The sequence below is a fragment of the Pristis pectinata genome, chromosome 5 (assembly GCF_009764475.1).
Source record: "Pristis pectinata isolate sPriPec2 chromosome 5, sPriPec2.1.pri, whole genome shotgun sequence".
Taxonomy (NCBI): domain Eukaryota; kingdom Metazoa; phylum Chordata; class Chondrichthyes; order Rhinopristiformes; family Pristidae; genus Pristis; species Pristis pectinata.
In genome coordinates, this window is record NC_067409.1 from 80972220 (window position 1) to 80989085 (window position 16866).

The following is a 16866-nucleotide window of genomic DNA, read 5'->3' on the forward strand; positions in this document are numbered from 1 at the left end:
TAGACATGATGGGATGGACAGTTTGAAGTGTGTGTATATTTGAATGCTAGGAGTATTATGGGTAAGGGTGATGAACTTAGAGCATGGAACTATGATGTTGTGGCCATGACAGAGATTTGGTTGAGAGAGGGACAGAAATAGTTGCTTAATGTTCCAGGGTTTCAATGTTTTAGAAAAAATAGAAAGGGAGGTAAAAGGAGGCAGGGTGGGAGGGGGGGCGAGTTTCATTACTAATCAGGGACAATATCATAGCTGCAATCAAAGGGGACATAATGGAGGGCTTGTACACTGAGTCTATATGGGTAGAACTCAAAAATAAGAAAGGTGCAATCACTCTGATGGGATTATACTACAAAGCCCCCTGATAGCCACCAGGACATTGAGGACAGATATGCAGGCAGATTAGGAAAAGGTGTAAAACTAATAGGGTTGTTGTCATGGTGGACTTCAACTTCCCTGATAAAAACTGGGACTTCCTTAGTGTAAGAGGTTTAAACGGGGCAGAATTTGTTAGGTGCATCCGGAAGGGTTTCTTAAATCAATATATCGATAGTCCAACGAGAGGAGGGGCCGTACTGGACCTGGTGTTGGGTAACGAGCCTGGCCAGGTGACTGACCTTTCAGTGGAACAACAGTTAGGGAACAGTGACCACAACTCAGTAAGTTTTAAGACAGCTATAGATAAGGCTAAGTATGGACCTTGCGGGAGAGTATTAAATTGGAGCAGGGCAAATTACGGGAGTGTTAGGCAGGAACTAGGGAGAATTAATTGGAAACAGCTGTTTTAGGGCAAGTCCACATCTGACATGTTGGAGGATGTTTAAAGACCATCTGCACAGAGTACAGGACAGGTATATTCCAGTCAGAAGGAAGGACAGGAATAGCAGGGTAAGAGAACCTTGGATGTCGAGAGAGGTGGTGAATTTAGTCAAGAAGAAAAAGGAAAAGTATGTAAAGTTTAGGAAGCTGGGATCAAACAGAGCCCTTGAGGATTACAAAGAAGCCAGAAAGGAACTCAAGAAGGAAATTAGGAAAGCCAGGAGGGACCATGAAAAGTCCTTGACAAGTAGGATTAAAGAAAATCCCAAGGCATTCTACACATACATCAAGAGCAAGAGGATAACTAGGGACAGGGTAGGACCAATCAAGGATAAAGGAGGGAACATGTGCTTGGAAACAAAAGAGGTGGGTGAGGTCCTTAATAAGTACTTTGCATCAGTATTTACCAAGGAGAAGGACATAGAGGATAGGGAGATCAGTGTGGAGCATGCTAATATGCTGGGACATTTTGAGATAGTGTCAGGTCTGTTAAAGAGAATTAAAGTGGACGAGTCCCCAGGGCCTGATGGGATATACCCCAGGTTATTGAGAGAGGCAAGAGATGAGATTGCTGGGGCCTTGGTCAATATCTTCGTGTCCTCTCTAGCCATGGGCGATGTCCCAGAGGAATGGTGATAGCTAATGTTGTTCCATTATTCAAGAAGGGAAACAGGGATAATCCTGGAAACTATAGACCGGTGAGTCTCACGTCAATGGTAGGGAAGTTACTGGAGAGGATTCTTAGGGATAGGACTTATGAGCATTTGGAAAACAATAGCCTAATTAGGGTCAGTTGACATGGCTTTGTGCAGGGCAAGTTGTGCCTTACTAACTTGATTGAATTTTTTGACGAGATGATGAGGATGATTGATGAAGGTAGAGCTGTCAAAGTTGTCTACATGGATTTTAGTAAGGCGTTTGACAAGGTCCCTCATGGGAGGCTCATCCAGAAGATTAAGATGCATGGGATCCAAGGTGAATTGGCCATTTGGATTCAGAACTGCCTTGCCCGTAGAAGGCAGAGGGTAGTGGTTGATGGGACTTATTCTATCTGGAGGTCTGTGACTAATGGTGTTCCTCAGGGATCCGTACTGGGACCTCTGCTGTTTGTGATATATATAAACGACCTGGATGAAAATGTACATGAATGGGTTAGTAAATTTGCAGATGCTACGAAGATTGGTGGTGTTGTGGGTAGTGTAGAAGACTGGCAAAGGATATGGCGGGATAGAGATCATTTGCAGATATGGGCAGAGAAATGGCAGATGGAGTTCAACCCAGCCAAATGTGAAGTGTTGCACCTTGGGAGATCAAATGTAAAGAGAGGGTACACTGTTAATGGCAAGACCCTTAACAGTGTTGATGAGCAGAGGGATCTTGGGGTCCAAGTTCAAAGCTCCCTGAAAGTGGCTACACAGGTTGATAGTGTGGTAAAGAAGGCATATGGCATGCTTGCCTTCATTAGTCGAGGCATTGAGTTCAAGAGTAAGGAAGTTATGCCACAGCTTTATAAAACTTTAGTTAGGCTGCCTCTGGAGTATTGCATTGAGTTCTGGTCGCCCCATTATAGGAAGGATGTCGAGGCTTTGGAGAGGGTGCAGAAGAGGTTTACCAAGATCCTGCCTGGATTAAAGGGCATGTGCTATGAGGAGAGGTTGGACAAACTTGGGTTGTTTTCTCTGGAACGGTGGAGGCTGAGGGGAGATCTGATAGAGGTTTATAAGATTATGAGAGGCAGAGACAGAGTAGACAGCCAGTATCTTTTTTCCCAGGGTTGAAATGTCTAATACCAGAGGGCATGCATTTAAGGTGAGAGGGGAAAGTTCAAAGGAGATGTGCGGGGGAAAGTTTTTTACACAGAGAGTGGTTGGTGCCTGGACTGTGCTGCCTGGGGTGGTGGTGGAGGCAAATATGATAAGGGTTTCAAGAAGCTCTTAGATAGGCACATGAATGTGGGGGAAATGGTAGGATATGAACATTGTGTAGGCAGAAGGGATTAGTTTAGTTGGGGATTTTACTACTAAAGTAATTGGTTTGGCACAACATTGTGGGCCGAAGGGCCTGTTCCTGTGCTGTACGGTTCTGTGTTCTATATTTAACTAATTTAGATCAATTAAATGTGTATTTTTTTAAAAAACTATTTAAATCGATTTCAACTGTATTTGAATATCACTGATAAATCCTTTGACTGCAGCTAGCTATCAAAAGGTGATCATGTGTCCAGGCAGGGCCTCAGAATCCATCACCTGAGGCCCATTCACCACTCATGGACTGATCCCCCTGCTGATTCTTCCCCACCTGACCTCTTCCACCCACATTGAATCTGCCACTACAAGCCTCATTCATTGCAGTGATTCTGCCACTCCCCCTCCCACCCTGACATATTAAGTCTGTTGGTCCCTGATTTGCCCCTTTCACCATTATCTCTTCACCATATATCAATTCCTCCTCATTGATTCTGCCTGTCCTGATAAATCCTTGCACCCCATTGATTTGGTCTCCATGTCCAAACTTCACAAATGACAATACTGTTCCTTCAAACCCACCTCCAGCTACAGCATGAGCCTTGTTGGACTGGAGACTAGTATACAGCTTGGGCGTTGTGCACAATGGAAGTTTCCAGCAGAAGGCCACTGCTGGAACAATCACTGCTGCGCCCATCTAGAGTACCAATTAGAACTCACTGGAATTTTTAGGCAATGGTGTATTTGTGGAAGGGCAGGATACCATTGACTTTAGCTTTAAAACACAGAGAATTCCACAAAGCAGGCATTTCAAAATGCTTCATTGGCTGCAAAGCTCTTCGAGGACTCCTGAGATTATGAAAATTTCTATTAAAATGTTGGTATTTTAACCATAATCTGCTCGATGCTGTTTTCACACTATATGTATTTGACTATGTTGAAATAATGAGTGCATTTCTTTAAAGCATTTTTCATTTATGTTGGGAATAAAACATTATGAGATGGTGCTCAAGCTAATTTCTGCTTAATATGCATTTAAAAATAACATTAAGCATTGGTATCACATTTATCACTTTTAATTAATCCCCTATTTTATTCTCATGCAATTCCTTGATGATTCTGCTATAATGCAACCATATGGCATTGGAAGTAACCTTCTGAGCCAATGCTCCCTCTTATTAGAGGAGCAATGAACAGCATCACAAAGCTGCGGGAGTCCTCTGTACTGAACCCTGATACATTTGATTGGGGAAAAATTATATTGGAGCAGCAGGGTGACAGCGTAGTATCCTAATTAAGCCATTAAATGCAGGTGCATTGGTTTAAATGTGTGTGCCATTCACCCTGAAGCATGCACAGGAGGCCAAGAAAGTACATTAAACTGACCCTATTTCAAACCCCTTTTAAATCATATACAGCCTATTCATGGGGAGCAGGGTAATTGTAATTCAGTTGTCCATAATGAGATGCATTGCCTAATGTTGAAAGGCTGAGGCTTCCTTTTTTGTTATGCTAATTAAGCACTATTAGAAGCCTGGCTGCCTTCAATTTTCAGCTAATCCCTCTTGCCTTTCACTCTACCCCCACCCTCACCCTCCCCCACAGCAGGGCCGGCTTGAAGCAGCAGGCAGGCATTTTTTTGGACAAGGCCAATTTGCATTCTGCTTCTCGAGAATGTGAATTTGCAGATTACAGTTAGATGCCTTGTCTTGTCAAAAGATACATTCAGAAGTGCTTTCTTGAAGATTTCATGATTTATATTTGCCAACAATTGGAATCTGGTCAAACAAACACAATGGCTTGGCTGTTCCACATGTTCAGGACTCCTGCTTCATTGCAGAAATCCCTGGATGAGCAGTGCCAGTGATTTCCCAGCTTTGCTTCACCACAAGAAATCCATGTCGAGTTCAACAGTGGAGCAGGTGTTTGCTGAGACTCCCCAGCACTTGCACATTTGGGCCTGCTGCAGGATATGCAAGACCATTCATTAGAATGTTTTCAGATAACTTTGAAATAGATTAAACAATATTTTAATTGCTGATTTAGTTTTACATTCGGAAGCCTTGAGAAACTTCGATGACTTTGATGGGCAACAGAACAGGAGGTGTTTTTCCATTTGTCAAAGGTTTATAAAGCAGTTTCATTGGCAGGGTTTACTCTGTCATGTCACCCAGTTATGTTTGTCAAGGCCAATACACCACTCTGTCTTCTCCTTCTGCTCCAGGACCATCCCATCCTGTGAGATCAGCTGCACTGGTAAGTTTAAGTGCAGGCAGCAAGTCTTCCTTCAGCAATATCTGGCCAAAGTGTTATTTTTTAATTTATTTGTTCATGGGATGTGAACATCCTTGGCATTTATTGTCCATCCCTGATTGCCCCTGAACTGAGGAGGCAGTTAAGAGTCATCCACATTGAACAGATGAGGATGGCAGATTTAATTCCCTGAAAGGCATTAGTGAACCAGATGGGTTTCTGCAACAATCCAGTAGTTTCATGGTTACCTTTACTGAGACTTGCTTTTTTTTCAATAATTGCTTGAATTTAAATTCCCCAACTGCTGTGCTGGGATTTGAACTTGAGTCTCTGGATCACTGATCCAGAAATCTGGCTGCTAATCCAGCAATTTAACCATTACATCACTGTACCCAGTCTCTGTTGTTATATGCATTTACTTAATATGTAAACTGTGAATTTTTTTTTCTTAATGGGTTCTTTGTTAGCAAGATACATAGAAAATTTTTGATTTTTGTTAGTCTGGTAGGCCTATTCCCTTAAAAACAACTTAATTATGTTGTTTACGGCTCTTAATACCTTGCACTGTTGAACACAGTGACTGGAGGAAATTATCCTATGTGGACTTTTTACCTTTGAAGTTTATTTTGTCATTGGTGGCTCAGTAGTGCAGCTAATAGAGCCACTGCCTCTGGGTGCGGGTCATCCCAAAGATGTACAGGTCGATAGGTTAATTGGCCACAGTAAATTGACTGTAGTATGTAGGTGAGTGGTAGAATCTGTGGGTAGTTGATGGGAGTGCAGGAAGAATAAAAAATGGGATTAATGCCGAATTAGTGCAAAATGGGTTTAATGCCAAATTAGTGTAAAATGGGTTTAATGCCTAATTAGTGCAAAATGGTAGTGCAAAACAGGCCCCGAAGGGCATGTTTCTGAGCTGTTTCTATGACACATTTCCATTCGAATTAGCATTTGTGCATACCGTAGCACTGAATGTTCAACATATATTTTGTAAGTAAGATATCGGATCTCAGCAATCTCCTCCATACCAGTGAGATAATTGTACCCTGGAGAATATACTGGGTAAAGAATCTGAAAAACTATCAAGGTTCCTTCTGTAACCATGGTTCCTGTTAGATGTTCAGTTTAATGGGCAAAGGTGAGGACAGTATTGGGTTCAGTAGTTGTGTTTATCCATTTCTTAAAGTTGCTCTGAGCATTAGCAATAGATACAGAGAGAACCATAAACAGAATGTATTTATTGAAGGCAGTAACTTTCAACTAAATGGCTGCAACTGGTACAACAAAGTAATGAGGTCATGCCATGTGGTACATTCTGTTCTTAAAAGTGCACTTACAATTTTGTACATGATGTCGGGAGAGGTTGGGCAGGCTAGGACTTTATTTCTTCGAGCATAGGAGACTGAGGGGTGACCTTATAGAGGTGCATAAAATCATGAGGGGCATAGATAAGGTGAACGCACAGTCTTTTTCCCGGGGAAAGGAAATCAAAAACTAAAGGGCATAGGTTTAAGATAAGATTAAGATTTCTTTATTAGTCACATGCACATCGAAACACACAGTAAAATGCATCTTTTTGCATAGAGTGTTCTGGGGGCAGTCTGCAAGTGTCGCCATGCTTCTGGCACCAACATAGCATGCCCGCAACCTCCTAACCCGTACGTTTTTGGAATGTGGGAGGAAACCAGAGCACCCGGAGGAAACCCACATAGATATGGGGAGAAGGTACAAACTCCTTACAGACAGCAGCGGGAGTTGAACCCAGGTCGCTAGCACTGTAAAGCATTATGCTAACGGCTACACTCCCGTGCCTGCCTGTAAGGTGAGATGGGAAAGATCAAAAAGAGACCTGAGGGGCAACTTCTTTACGCAGATGGTGGGGTGTATATGGAATGAGCTGCCAGATGAAGTGATTGAGACAGGTACAATGACAACATTTAAAAGACATTTGGACAGGTACATGAGTAGGAAAGGTTTAGAGGAATATGACGTAACAGGAACGTATCCACTTGCTCCACATGCAGGGCAAATGCCTGACTCTGTTCGTGCCTTTCAAGCTCCCCAACATCAGTGGAATATCCACTGCCCTGCTATCGTCACTGTTCTTCTTAGAAAACCCCTTTCTCTATTTCCATCACACCGTATCATTGTCCTGTTATTCCCTCAGGATACAACATCCCAAATAGATTGCCTGTGTTGTGTGAGTTTCTTTGTGTTGCTGAAAGCATACCTGATTTGACAGAACTAGAGCTATGAACAGAACATCCATTATTAAAGGTAGTACCTTTCAATTAAGTAGCAGTGTCTGGTACAGCAATGTATCAAGCTCAAACCATGAGATACATTCAGTTCTTAAGTCTGGCTTAACACCTAGATACACTACTGTAGATTTATATAAACTTGTGTGCTGCAAAAAGATAGAAGAGAAAATGCTCTCTCTTCAGTGATAGTAACTGAGAAATAAACATTGTCCAGGATATCAGGAGAAATAGCCACTGTCTTTTTCAACAGTGCATTGGTGTCATTGTACCTCAATGGGGTGGGGGCTGCACTGTTTAGTGTCTGAAGGATTAGCTGAATATGCTTTGTAAGTAAAGAGCTATCAATTTGTGATGGTTGATGGTGTGAGGTCTTCAACTTCTCATCTCTGTGAAGCTAGTTGAGTTTTGGATTGTAATTTTCAGCCGAATCCAAACCCAGACAGGCAAGGCAGGGGCAGGTGTTCGGGAAAACTGATTGAATTCTGAAAATTGATTTTTCTACTAATGAAAACCTTAATAATGAATGATTTTACAGAATAATAAAAATGAACAGTTTCCCTTTCAAAAATTTCAAAAACTTAGCTTTCTGATCCAAAAACAGATGCAACAATCCTATCTGTACAGGGCTACATTGACCGGTTTACTGATTTTAGTGATTATATATCCTTTATTGACTAGTACATAAGGATATTCCTTTGCAAAATAAAAATCAAAACAGACCTGCTGAAATTATCTTGGGCCCTGGAATGAACATTGTTAAGGATTTAGAATGACAGAGGTGGATGATTTTTTTCCTGCTCATTTATATATTAGAACAATATTTTCACAAATGTAGAAGCAGCAAATATGTGATTTATAGATTTGTACAAACTCATTTGTAAGTGAAGATGCTTGTTATGTCTAACTTATTTGAGAACATATCCTCTTCTCTACCTCAGAGACAGTGTGTCTGAACTATTTATAACCTGTACTAAAAATCCTCATTAATGCACTGCAGCCCATACCAATCTTAAATATTTTAGTAAAAAAAGACAGAGCTGTGGAAAGTGGAGCAGGGTGTGTAGTTCAAGTTGAAACCATATGTGCACTGACTTTAGACTCATTAATCATACATTGCTCTCCATGCAACGGTTCAGCTGACACGTTGTGCATTCATTATATGACAACATTTTAGATCAAAGAATCAGAAATAATTTACAGTTTCAAATAAGTTCCTATAACATAGGACCTAGAGTAGGTTCCATTACTCTTAGTATTTTCATGAAGAGGAATGGACCCACACCAGACCCTATGATATAGGGGCTACCTTCACCAGCTTTTTGGGGAGAGTTTCAGATTTTCCCAACTCTCTGAACAGTATTTTCTGTCAATGGCCCCAAACATCTGAGGTATAATCGTAAAGTTACAATCGGTTATTCTGGATTCCTCTGCCAGAGGAAACAAGTGAATTCCATGTCGATAGCTGGGTACCTTACCAGGACTTGAGGGCCCAGGTTTGGTTCTGAGTCTTCACTGAGATTGCTGAGTCTCAGCCAGTTTAATACTGAGAGTGCTGTAATTGGCCTTGGCAGCTCTTGTGTTGACAGGAGGATTAGGCAGAGTCCTTGCTTCTTATTGCTATCCAGTGATTCCTGTTGGAAAATGTGCATGTTTCAGTGTGAGAGGAGACAACAGATGGGGCTAAACTCTCATATCCTCTGTGCTGAAGTAATTACACATGTAGAATGTTCATTCAGGTGAGGAAATGAATGACCTCTGGTATAGATATGGACAGAAAGTTACCCCAACAAGAGCCAATGTCATAGATGGGAAGGCAGGTGAGCTATTTGCTAACCTTCTAAACAACTAATTCTTTTTCAATATATTTTGGATGAAATTTCAATTAAAACCTGATGCTGGAGTTACAGCCCCACCAAGAAAGATATTGAAATTTGAATGTATAATCAACTTGATGCAGTTCCTCTCTGAGCTGAAAGATAGTAAGTTCACATTTGATATCATGATTTCATCAGACAGGAATGGTCTTGGCAGTACCATTGTTTTTTGTGTCTCTTACAATGGGCCCAGTTAAGAAATAACTCTGTTTAAAATTCTCATCCTTTTCAAACCCCTTTCCATAACTACTGTCCTCCAGCCCAACAGTCCCTGCGAGATACCTATGGGCATGCAATTCTCTTTGCATCCCTGATTTTAATGGCTCCACCATTGGTGACTTTACAGAATTTGCTGAGGCCCTCTGCTCTGGAATTCTCTCGCCAAACCTCAGTGCCACTCTACCTCTCTTTCTTCCTTTAAAGAATTCCTTTAAGCCTACTTCTATGATGTTGCTTTTGATCATCTGCCTTAATATTTCTTTTAGTAGTTCAGTGTTGAATTTGCTCAGTAATACACATGTGAAAACATTTTGGAATACTTTGCTGCAGTAAATGTGGGTTTGTTTGAACTACCAAACAGTCCCCCATTCCTGTTGTGATATTAAACAAAATTCCATCCGTCTGCTGTGTCATCTGGAGTTAGCAATTTATTGCATGTTTGCCCAATTGAGGGAATACTGCAGTTCAAGAAAACTTTTACTGTTAAAAAATCTCTGCAGTTTTGTTTTGAATTGGATAGAGACACGTAAACATAGATGTATGCCTGTTGTTACTAATGATAAGACCATTTTCAGGGAAGGAGCTGCTATGTTTTCATTCATTCACCTACTTTTCACATATTCATTTATCGTATGCCAACCTACAGATTCAGTTGCGTAAAGCATGTCTTTTGAGTGCTGAATGATTGATTTGTAGAGCAAAACTTGCTCAAGGAACATGATCATCAACCAACAGCACCTTTTGTACAAAGTAAGAACTTCAACCAGGCACTTACGCGAGTGTATGCACGGAGCATATAGATCATGAATGGATAACTTCTATTAATGTTCCGTATTCAATTGGAGGGTCCCTCATGTAGTTGTATGGTGAATATGTAGTTAATGTTCATTGTGGATCACATGCTGGAAATGTGATCTTGTCAGCATGAATTTGCTCTGCTCCTGGTTATTAAGCAATCATCGATCAATTGCGAGTTTTTTGACAACTGAATTTTCTGTCAGCATTGGATATCCAAAAGACTTCACTAAGAAGTCGTAAGCAGAGTCAGGCTGAGGAATGGGCTCATACATGTATTTGCCTAACTTCCATTGCAAAATCATTGCTTTAGTAGTGATTCCACTGGCTCTATATCTAGAGCAGTTGGAGGGGTCTGGAAGACAAGAGCAACTTGCCAGTGGAACCAGAATGAGGAAGGTAAGAAGGGTTGTAACCAGGATAACCTATCCCACAAGACTTGTTCTACACCACAATCTTACTAACAGCTCTCTAAAGAGTAATAATACAGAAGCTAAGGTTTTCCAAGGCGGCAGTGGTGGTGGAGTGGTGTATGGGCATCTCAGTGACATAGCTGGTAGAGCTGCTGCCTCATACCTCCAGCAACCTGGGTTCAGTGTTGCATATGTGAAGTTTCTCCCTGTGACAGCATGAGTTTCCTCTGGGTGCTCCGGTTTTCTCCCACGTGTCCAAGACATGCAGGTTAGACAGTTAATTGGCCACTGTAAGTTGCCCCTACTGTGAGTGGTAGAGCCTAGGGGGAGTTGATGGGAATGTGGGGAGTATAACAAAATGGGAAAGTAGGAGTATAATAAAAATGAGATTGGTGTGGAATAGTGTAAATGGCTGCTTGATGGTCAATGCAGACTTGGAGAACCAAGAGGCTATGTTCTCTACAACTTTATGAGTAGTTATGGAGATCTATCATCCTCTGCAGGCAAAATTGCAGCCACACACCTGGACTGCTCTACCTGTTACAGTTAAGATTGCTGTAACCCAGACCTCTGTAGCTTCTGGTTCATTCCATTCAGTGGTGGCTTGATATAACCTGCATTTCCCAGTTTGCATCATACGACAGGATGTGAGGCAACATAAATGTTCTCTATGCAAAGAGAGGAGGCTTTATGTGCTAGTTCTTAAGTAGAGGGAAGTAGGCATTGCAGGCATATAGATTGCCAAGACTGTAGGTATCTGGGAAATTCTGGGAGTGATAGACTGTAGTCATCTAGAAGTCTGGGCTCCACATACAAACCCAAGCCGTTTATGAACTGCAAGGACTACCACCCATGGAACGTGTCAGAGTCCCCTCACACTAAACATGGTAGCAGGTATGGAATGGGACTCCTCAATAACCTCAGTGGAAAATGGGCATGTTCATCAAATGCTGATCCATTCATAATGTCCAAGCGTCACCAAGACTAATAAATACCGGTTCCCATGTTATCATCTCCCTCATCATATTACCCAAGCCAACTCGATGATTCAATAGCAACTTCATGCATCCTCCTTTCTGTAATTATATGGTTGTTGACTAATTACCCTTGGTGCCCATTTTCCAAGTTCCTTTCCTTGGCCCACTCATTTAATGCAATGCTCTCCCTATGGCTGCAGTTTAACTGGTGAATGGTTGCATCCTGAGTGGAAAAGGCTGCAGGTGGCCTGGTGAGTGATCATGAGTAACTGTGGGTGTAGAGGGCACTACAGGCTGCATCATCTTACTGTGAATGGCATCAGTCTGGTCCAGCTAGCTGGGAGGCAGCTGCAAGGGCAGTATTGGAGCTGCAGTGAGGGAGTTATACTGCTGTCACTTTGAGAGAACAAGAGATTCCTATTCACCAGACCCATTCACAATCCCGTGATCCATGTATTGGATGGCCTTACAATCCACTGGACCAGATCCCAGAGGTGCACTCACAACCTTGGTGCCATACCAATAGTGGAATCCAGTCTATACCTGTCTGGCAGTAGACAGAGACTGGATGACTATGGTCTGAGATTCTACTGCGGTGTTTGACATTTTGCTCTGTAACAATGGAAACAGTGATCTCCAACGTTGGACACTGTGCCATGTTTGAATCTGCAAATGCTTTTGGACAGGCTAAACATCATCCCAAGTTATTTCCATATGAACTTCTATCATCCTTCATTAAGAAGCTGCTGCATTTTAGTTGTTTAATCCAAGTCCTCTGAAGTAAAACAGATGTGCAGCCTTGCCCTATAGAGAGAAAGCACATGAGCCACACTTTCCCACTGATCTGGCTGCAGTCTACTAGACATAGAATCATGGTCATACAATAGGGAAACAGACCCTTTGGCCCACTGGGTCCATGCCAACATTAAGCACCCATTTACACAAATCATACATTGATCCCATTTTAATCTCCCCTCTTTCTCATCAACTTCCCAGAGTCTACCCCTCAACTACATACTATGCGCAATTTACTGTGGTTAATTAACCTACCAACCCACACTTCTTTCGGATGAGGAAGGAAACCAGAGCAAGCAGAGGAAGCACAGGTAGTCACAGAGAGAACTTATAAACTCCACACAGACAGTGTCAGAGGTCAGGATTGAACCCAGATCTCTGGAGCTACAAGACAGCAGCTCTACTTACTGCACCACTGTGCCAGGTGACTTTCCAAATGCATATCCCAAGTCCAAATTACCCTCTCTATTTAGTGAGCTGAAGGATGGGATGTCAGATGTTTTCCAGTAATGGTGTGCTTGTTCAATTCCTCTACTTAGTCCTGTGTTTAACAGTGTAGGGCCTGTTCAGGCACAATGTCCTATGTATCTGAAATGATAAATGCACAGAGTATGGTCATGAGTGACAGGTGAGAGCCAATTGAATCATTTGGATGCTGTCATGCAATTGAGATTTTGGAGGGCTGATTGAAGTCTGATTCTCCTTTGGTCACTGGCTGTGTGACAGGCCATTGATCAAAAGCACCCTTTCCTCCAGCCAGCTGAGCCACCGTGCTCAGAAGAGGCCCTCTGGTTTGTACACAACCTTCTTCAACAAGAGAGGAGGAAGCTTATAAGTGAATGTGCTTCAACATGTGCAAATAAAGTGACTGCCATGGTTGGATAACTATAAGTGCTGGGCTTTTGTGGCTATGTAAGTACAATGATGCTGTGTTATAGAAGATGGATGACTCCACCAAATTCACCATACAACTCAATTTATTAAATTTCTTTTGGCATTAGGACCAAGTGTGCATCACCACATGTTGTCGTTTTGTCTCAGCTCTGGATCAAGGTGGGGAGATCTCTGGACTGCCTGACTTGCAGAAGCTTTTGTAGCTGACAACTTTTTCTTTAGGAATGTCACAGTTGGCATTGGTGAACCTTATGTCCTGCACTCCCTTGATGCCTCTCTTGAGAATGTGCATATTGACTTTCAGCAGTGGTTGGATTGTTTGATCAGCTCCCCTCAAAGTAGTGAAAACCCAATCTCTGTTAATTCTGGTTGATTACAATTTGTAGAAGGTCCTCATGAAATTATTCACATTTAACATGCAGAAATGATGTGATCTGTGATTCAGATTTTCATGTGTTCTTGGAGAAGGAGCAGGACTTGGGGGTGAGCAGATGCAGGCAAATAAAACTTAAAAATAGTGATTGAAAAAAGTTAAGGCTTTGAAAACACCAGAAATAAATACATTTAAACTAATTGAATTAAATCAAATAAAACTTGTACTTACTGTTCTTTTGGCAGTCACTTCTTCTCATAAATTTCAATGAGGTCATATTACAGGCACAGGCTCAGCCAATGCACCTCCCAGCCTCAGAAGTCTAGGGGATTTCACATTTTACTATTGAACTCCACAGAGAATCCACCAGTTCATCACATGGGCCACAAGGAGAACAGGCTGCATCACAGAAGATGCCGCCACCAGATTAAGCCTGCACCAGCACCAGGACTTCCAGGGGGAAACATGGGTAATTCCAACAGATGCTTTGGTGCCCAGGCAGAGGTCTGCCCCAGGATAAGCATTCAATGGAAATAGTAAAATAGTAACCCGACTGTAGGCTTTTGATACTTCAATGAGACAGAGGGCTATCCTTTGCAGTAATCTAATTGTGCAGTTCAGATTGGCTTTGTATTGGTGAATCTTTTACTTTGAAGAGAACAGAACCTAATCTGGAGGAGCATGCTGTGTCAGTTAACACTGAAATTAATCCTAACAGTTACCTACCATTATATCAGAAGTTTGAAATCACTCTTGGATGGGTATCTGTTATTTTTAACAATATCCAGTGTTTAATTACTCAGATGATCATTTTTCTATTATCAGTTTATTTTTCTACCAGACAACCATGGTTCTCCAGTCACAGAAAGTTCAGGTGATTTTTATCACCTATAAATACTGGTGTCCATTATGAAGGATGTTTAATTATCACATCATTGCTGCATATTTACCAAAAACTAACCCAGTTGATAAAATTTTATTGGCTATTTCTTCCCTTCATTACATGAGCAGTATAAGGAATGTAATTAGAATTACTTAGCATGCACCTCTTGCAATGTTGAAGTATAGATAGATGTTACGCATTAAATACATTAAAAGTTCACTTGAAAATGGAAGACAGTGTGCACCAGATCCAAGCTGTACCTCAAAATTTATAACAAAGTGAAAATCCAGCAAGGTTGTAAAAACCACTTTTTTTTCTTCAATGATCAACTCCATCAATGGTCTCCACAGAAATGTATGAGGAATGATTGCAGATTGTTTGTATTCTGTACTAAAGACCAGGCTGAAGCAATGATCCAAAAGAGTCCTTTCAAATTTTGGGGAGGTTTAGTAGGACAGTCCTGGAAAAAATGTTCCCACAAGTGGTGGTGACCAAAAATAGGATACTCATAAATATCAGATAGTCCCTAATGATCCAATTAGGAATGATGGGACACTTTAACCAGACAGTGGTTAGAATATGGAATTTGCTATTACATAGGATAGTTAAAGTACATTATGTAACTCCATTTGAAGTTAAATTGGTCAATTGGTTTATTATTGTCACATGTACAGAGGTACAGTGAAAAACTTTGTTTTGCATGCCATCCATACAGATCATTTCATTACAACAGTGCATTGGGGTCGTATAAGGGAAAACAATGACAGAATGCAGCATAAAGTGTTACAGATAGATAGATATGCATATGAGCAAGAAAGAAATGAAGTTATACTGATAAGCATAGACAAAGTAGGATGGGAGGAGGCACATGTGGTGCATAAATATCAAAACAGACTACGTGGAATGAATGGCATAACTGCCCTGTAAATTCTATGCAATTCAGCATAGTTGTGAGTTGTCTTCTTGGTAAATTAGTCCAAAGCTTCAGTACACTTTGGTTGAAGATTACTTAGCCTTCATGGTCTTCGTGTCTGGTAACTTCACATATCCTGATGTAACTGAGAATGAAGCCTCTATTCCCACCTGAATTCCAAGTCAAGTTTGTCAAAGTGAAAGCCTGGACCTCAACAACAATTTGTTGAAAGGCAGCAAAAAATGCTAAAATCTGCTTTGATCCAACCAAAGCCAGTCAAGAGGCATTCCCTGTTGGAATGCACTTTTTTTTTCTTACTTCATATCCCCTTCTTCAAAGGAACAACCTACCTCTTGCTCTGCTACACCTCTGTTCTTCCCTCATACCTTCTGCTGTTGAACTCTTCATTCCTTGACTTTCTCTGTCTTGATTACTCTTAATGTTTTTCTGAGAAGCCTCCAGATCTCATTCTCCATATCTCATTCTCCATAAACTTCATCCTACCCAAAGCTCTGATACCTATTTACTGTTTTGCCCTAGTTCCATTTATTCATCATCCTTGTCGACACTATCCTGCATTGACTTTGGTGTTCAAATGTAAACTTCCTATTCTTGTGTTTAAATTCCATTTCCCCATGGCCCCAACCTTCTCTATTTCTAAAGTTACCAAATGTAGTTTGTCCCACCTTCACCCCACCACACCCACCCACAGCAACTATGTTCTTCCAGACTCTTGCTGCAAGCCCCATGATTCCATTCCATGGAATTCCATTCCATAACCCTTTTCCTCTTCCCTTAACAATTCTTCTCAGGTCAAGCTCTTGTCATCTCAGCTTGCACCTCCTGTGACGGAGCATCAAGTTTTTCCTCATGCCTTGTTTGGCTGCATCTTGGGAGAATTTTCTAAATTGACAGTGTTGTTGAATGCTTCTAAGTCCATTGCAGATGGTGACATTGTCATTCTATGCCAAGCTTTCCTTGGAAGATAGCTGAGATAAAGGAATGGATTGAAGTCATTCTCTTAAAGCCAGTTTCTGTAATTGATGTGTAAGATTTAAAACTTATGAAATTGTTCTTTAGATTCTTTTTCCTCCTCTCTAAGTTACCTATTCTTTTTTTCAGGTTGGGAAGAGGCAACATGTTTTGATAACAGAGGAATCGTTTGACGGCCAGTACTATGTCGCACACAACAAGTTTTATGAACAGGCAAGTCAACCTAGGTTTTCTTCCATTGTTTGAAGTCAACTGAAAATGCTTGTACTTAAACTGGCAACAAAAGATCCCTCATTCTTTCATAGATTAATGGCCTGAGATCTAATAACTTGCCACTAAATAGAACAGTAAAATCTGTCCAACAGTGCCCATAAACATAGCTAATAAAACTATTTTGTATACATTTTGACAGAGAAACAAAGGACTGCAGATGAAAAACA

At 41.3% G+C, this 16866-nt stretch overlaps 1 protein-coding gene across 1 annotated transcript in view; it reads left to right on the plus strand.

Moving 5' to 3' along the window:
* The window catches only part of cdkal1 (CDK5 regulatory subunit associated protein 1-like 1), a gene marked incomplete at its 5' end in the record, with an annotated part of 448677 nt that overhangs the window by 408018 nt on the left and 23793 nt on the right, over positions 1-16866 (plus strand). Inside the window, one exon of the mRNA XM_052016953.1 lies at positions 16556-16639. Coding sequence (XP_051872913.1) covers positions 16556-16639 — 84 coding nt within the window. The remainder of the gene's footprint in view (positions 1-16555; positions 16640-16866) is intronic.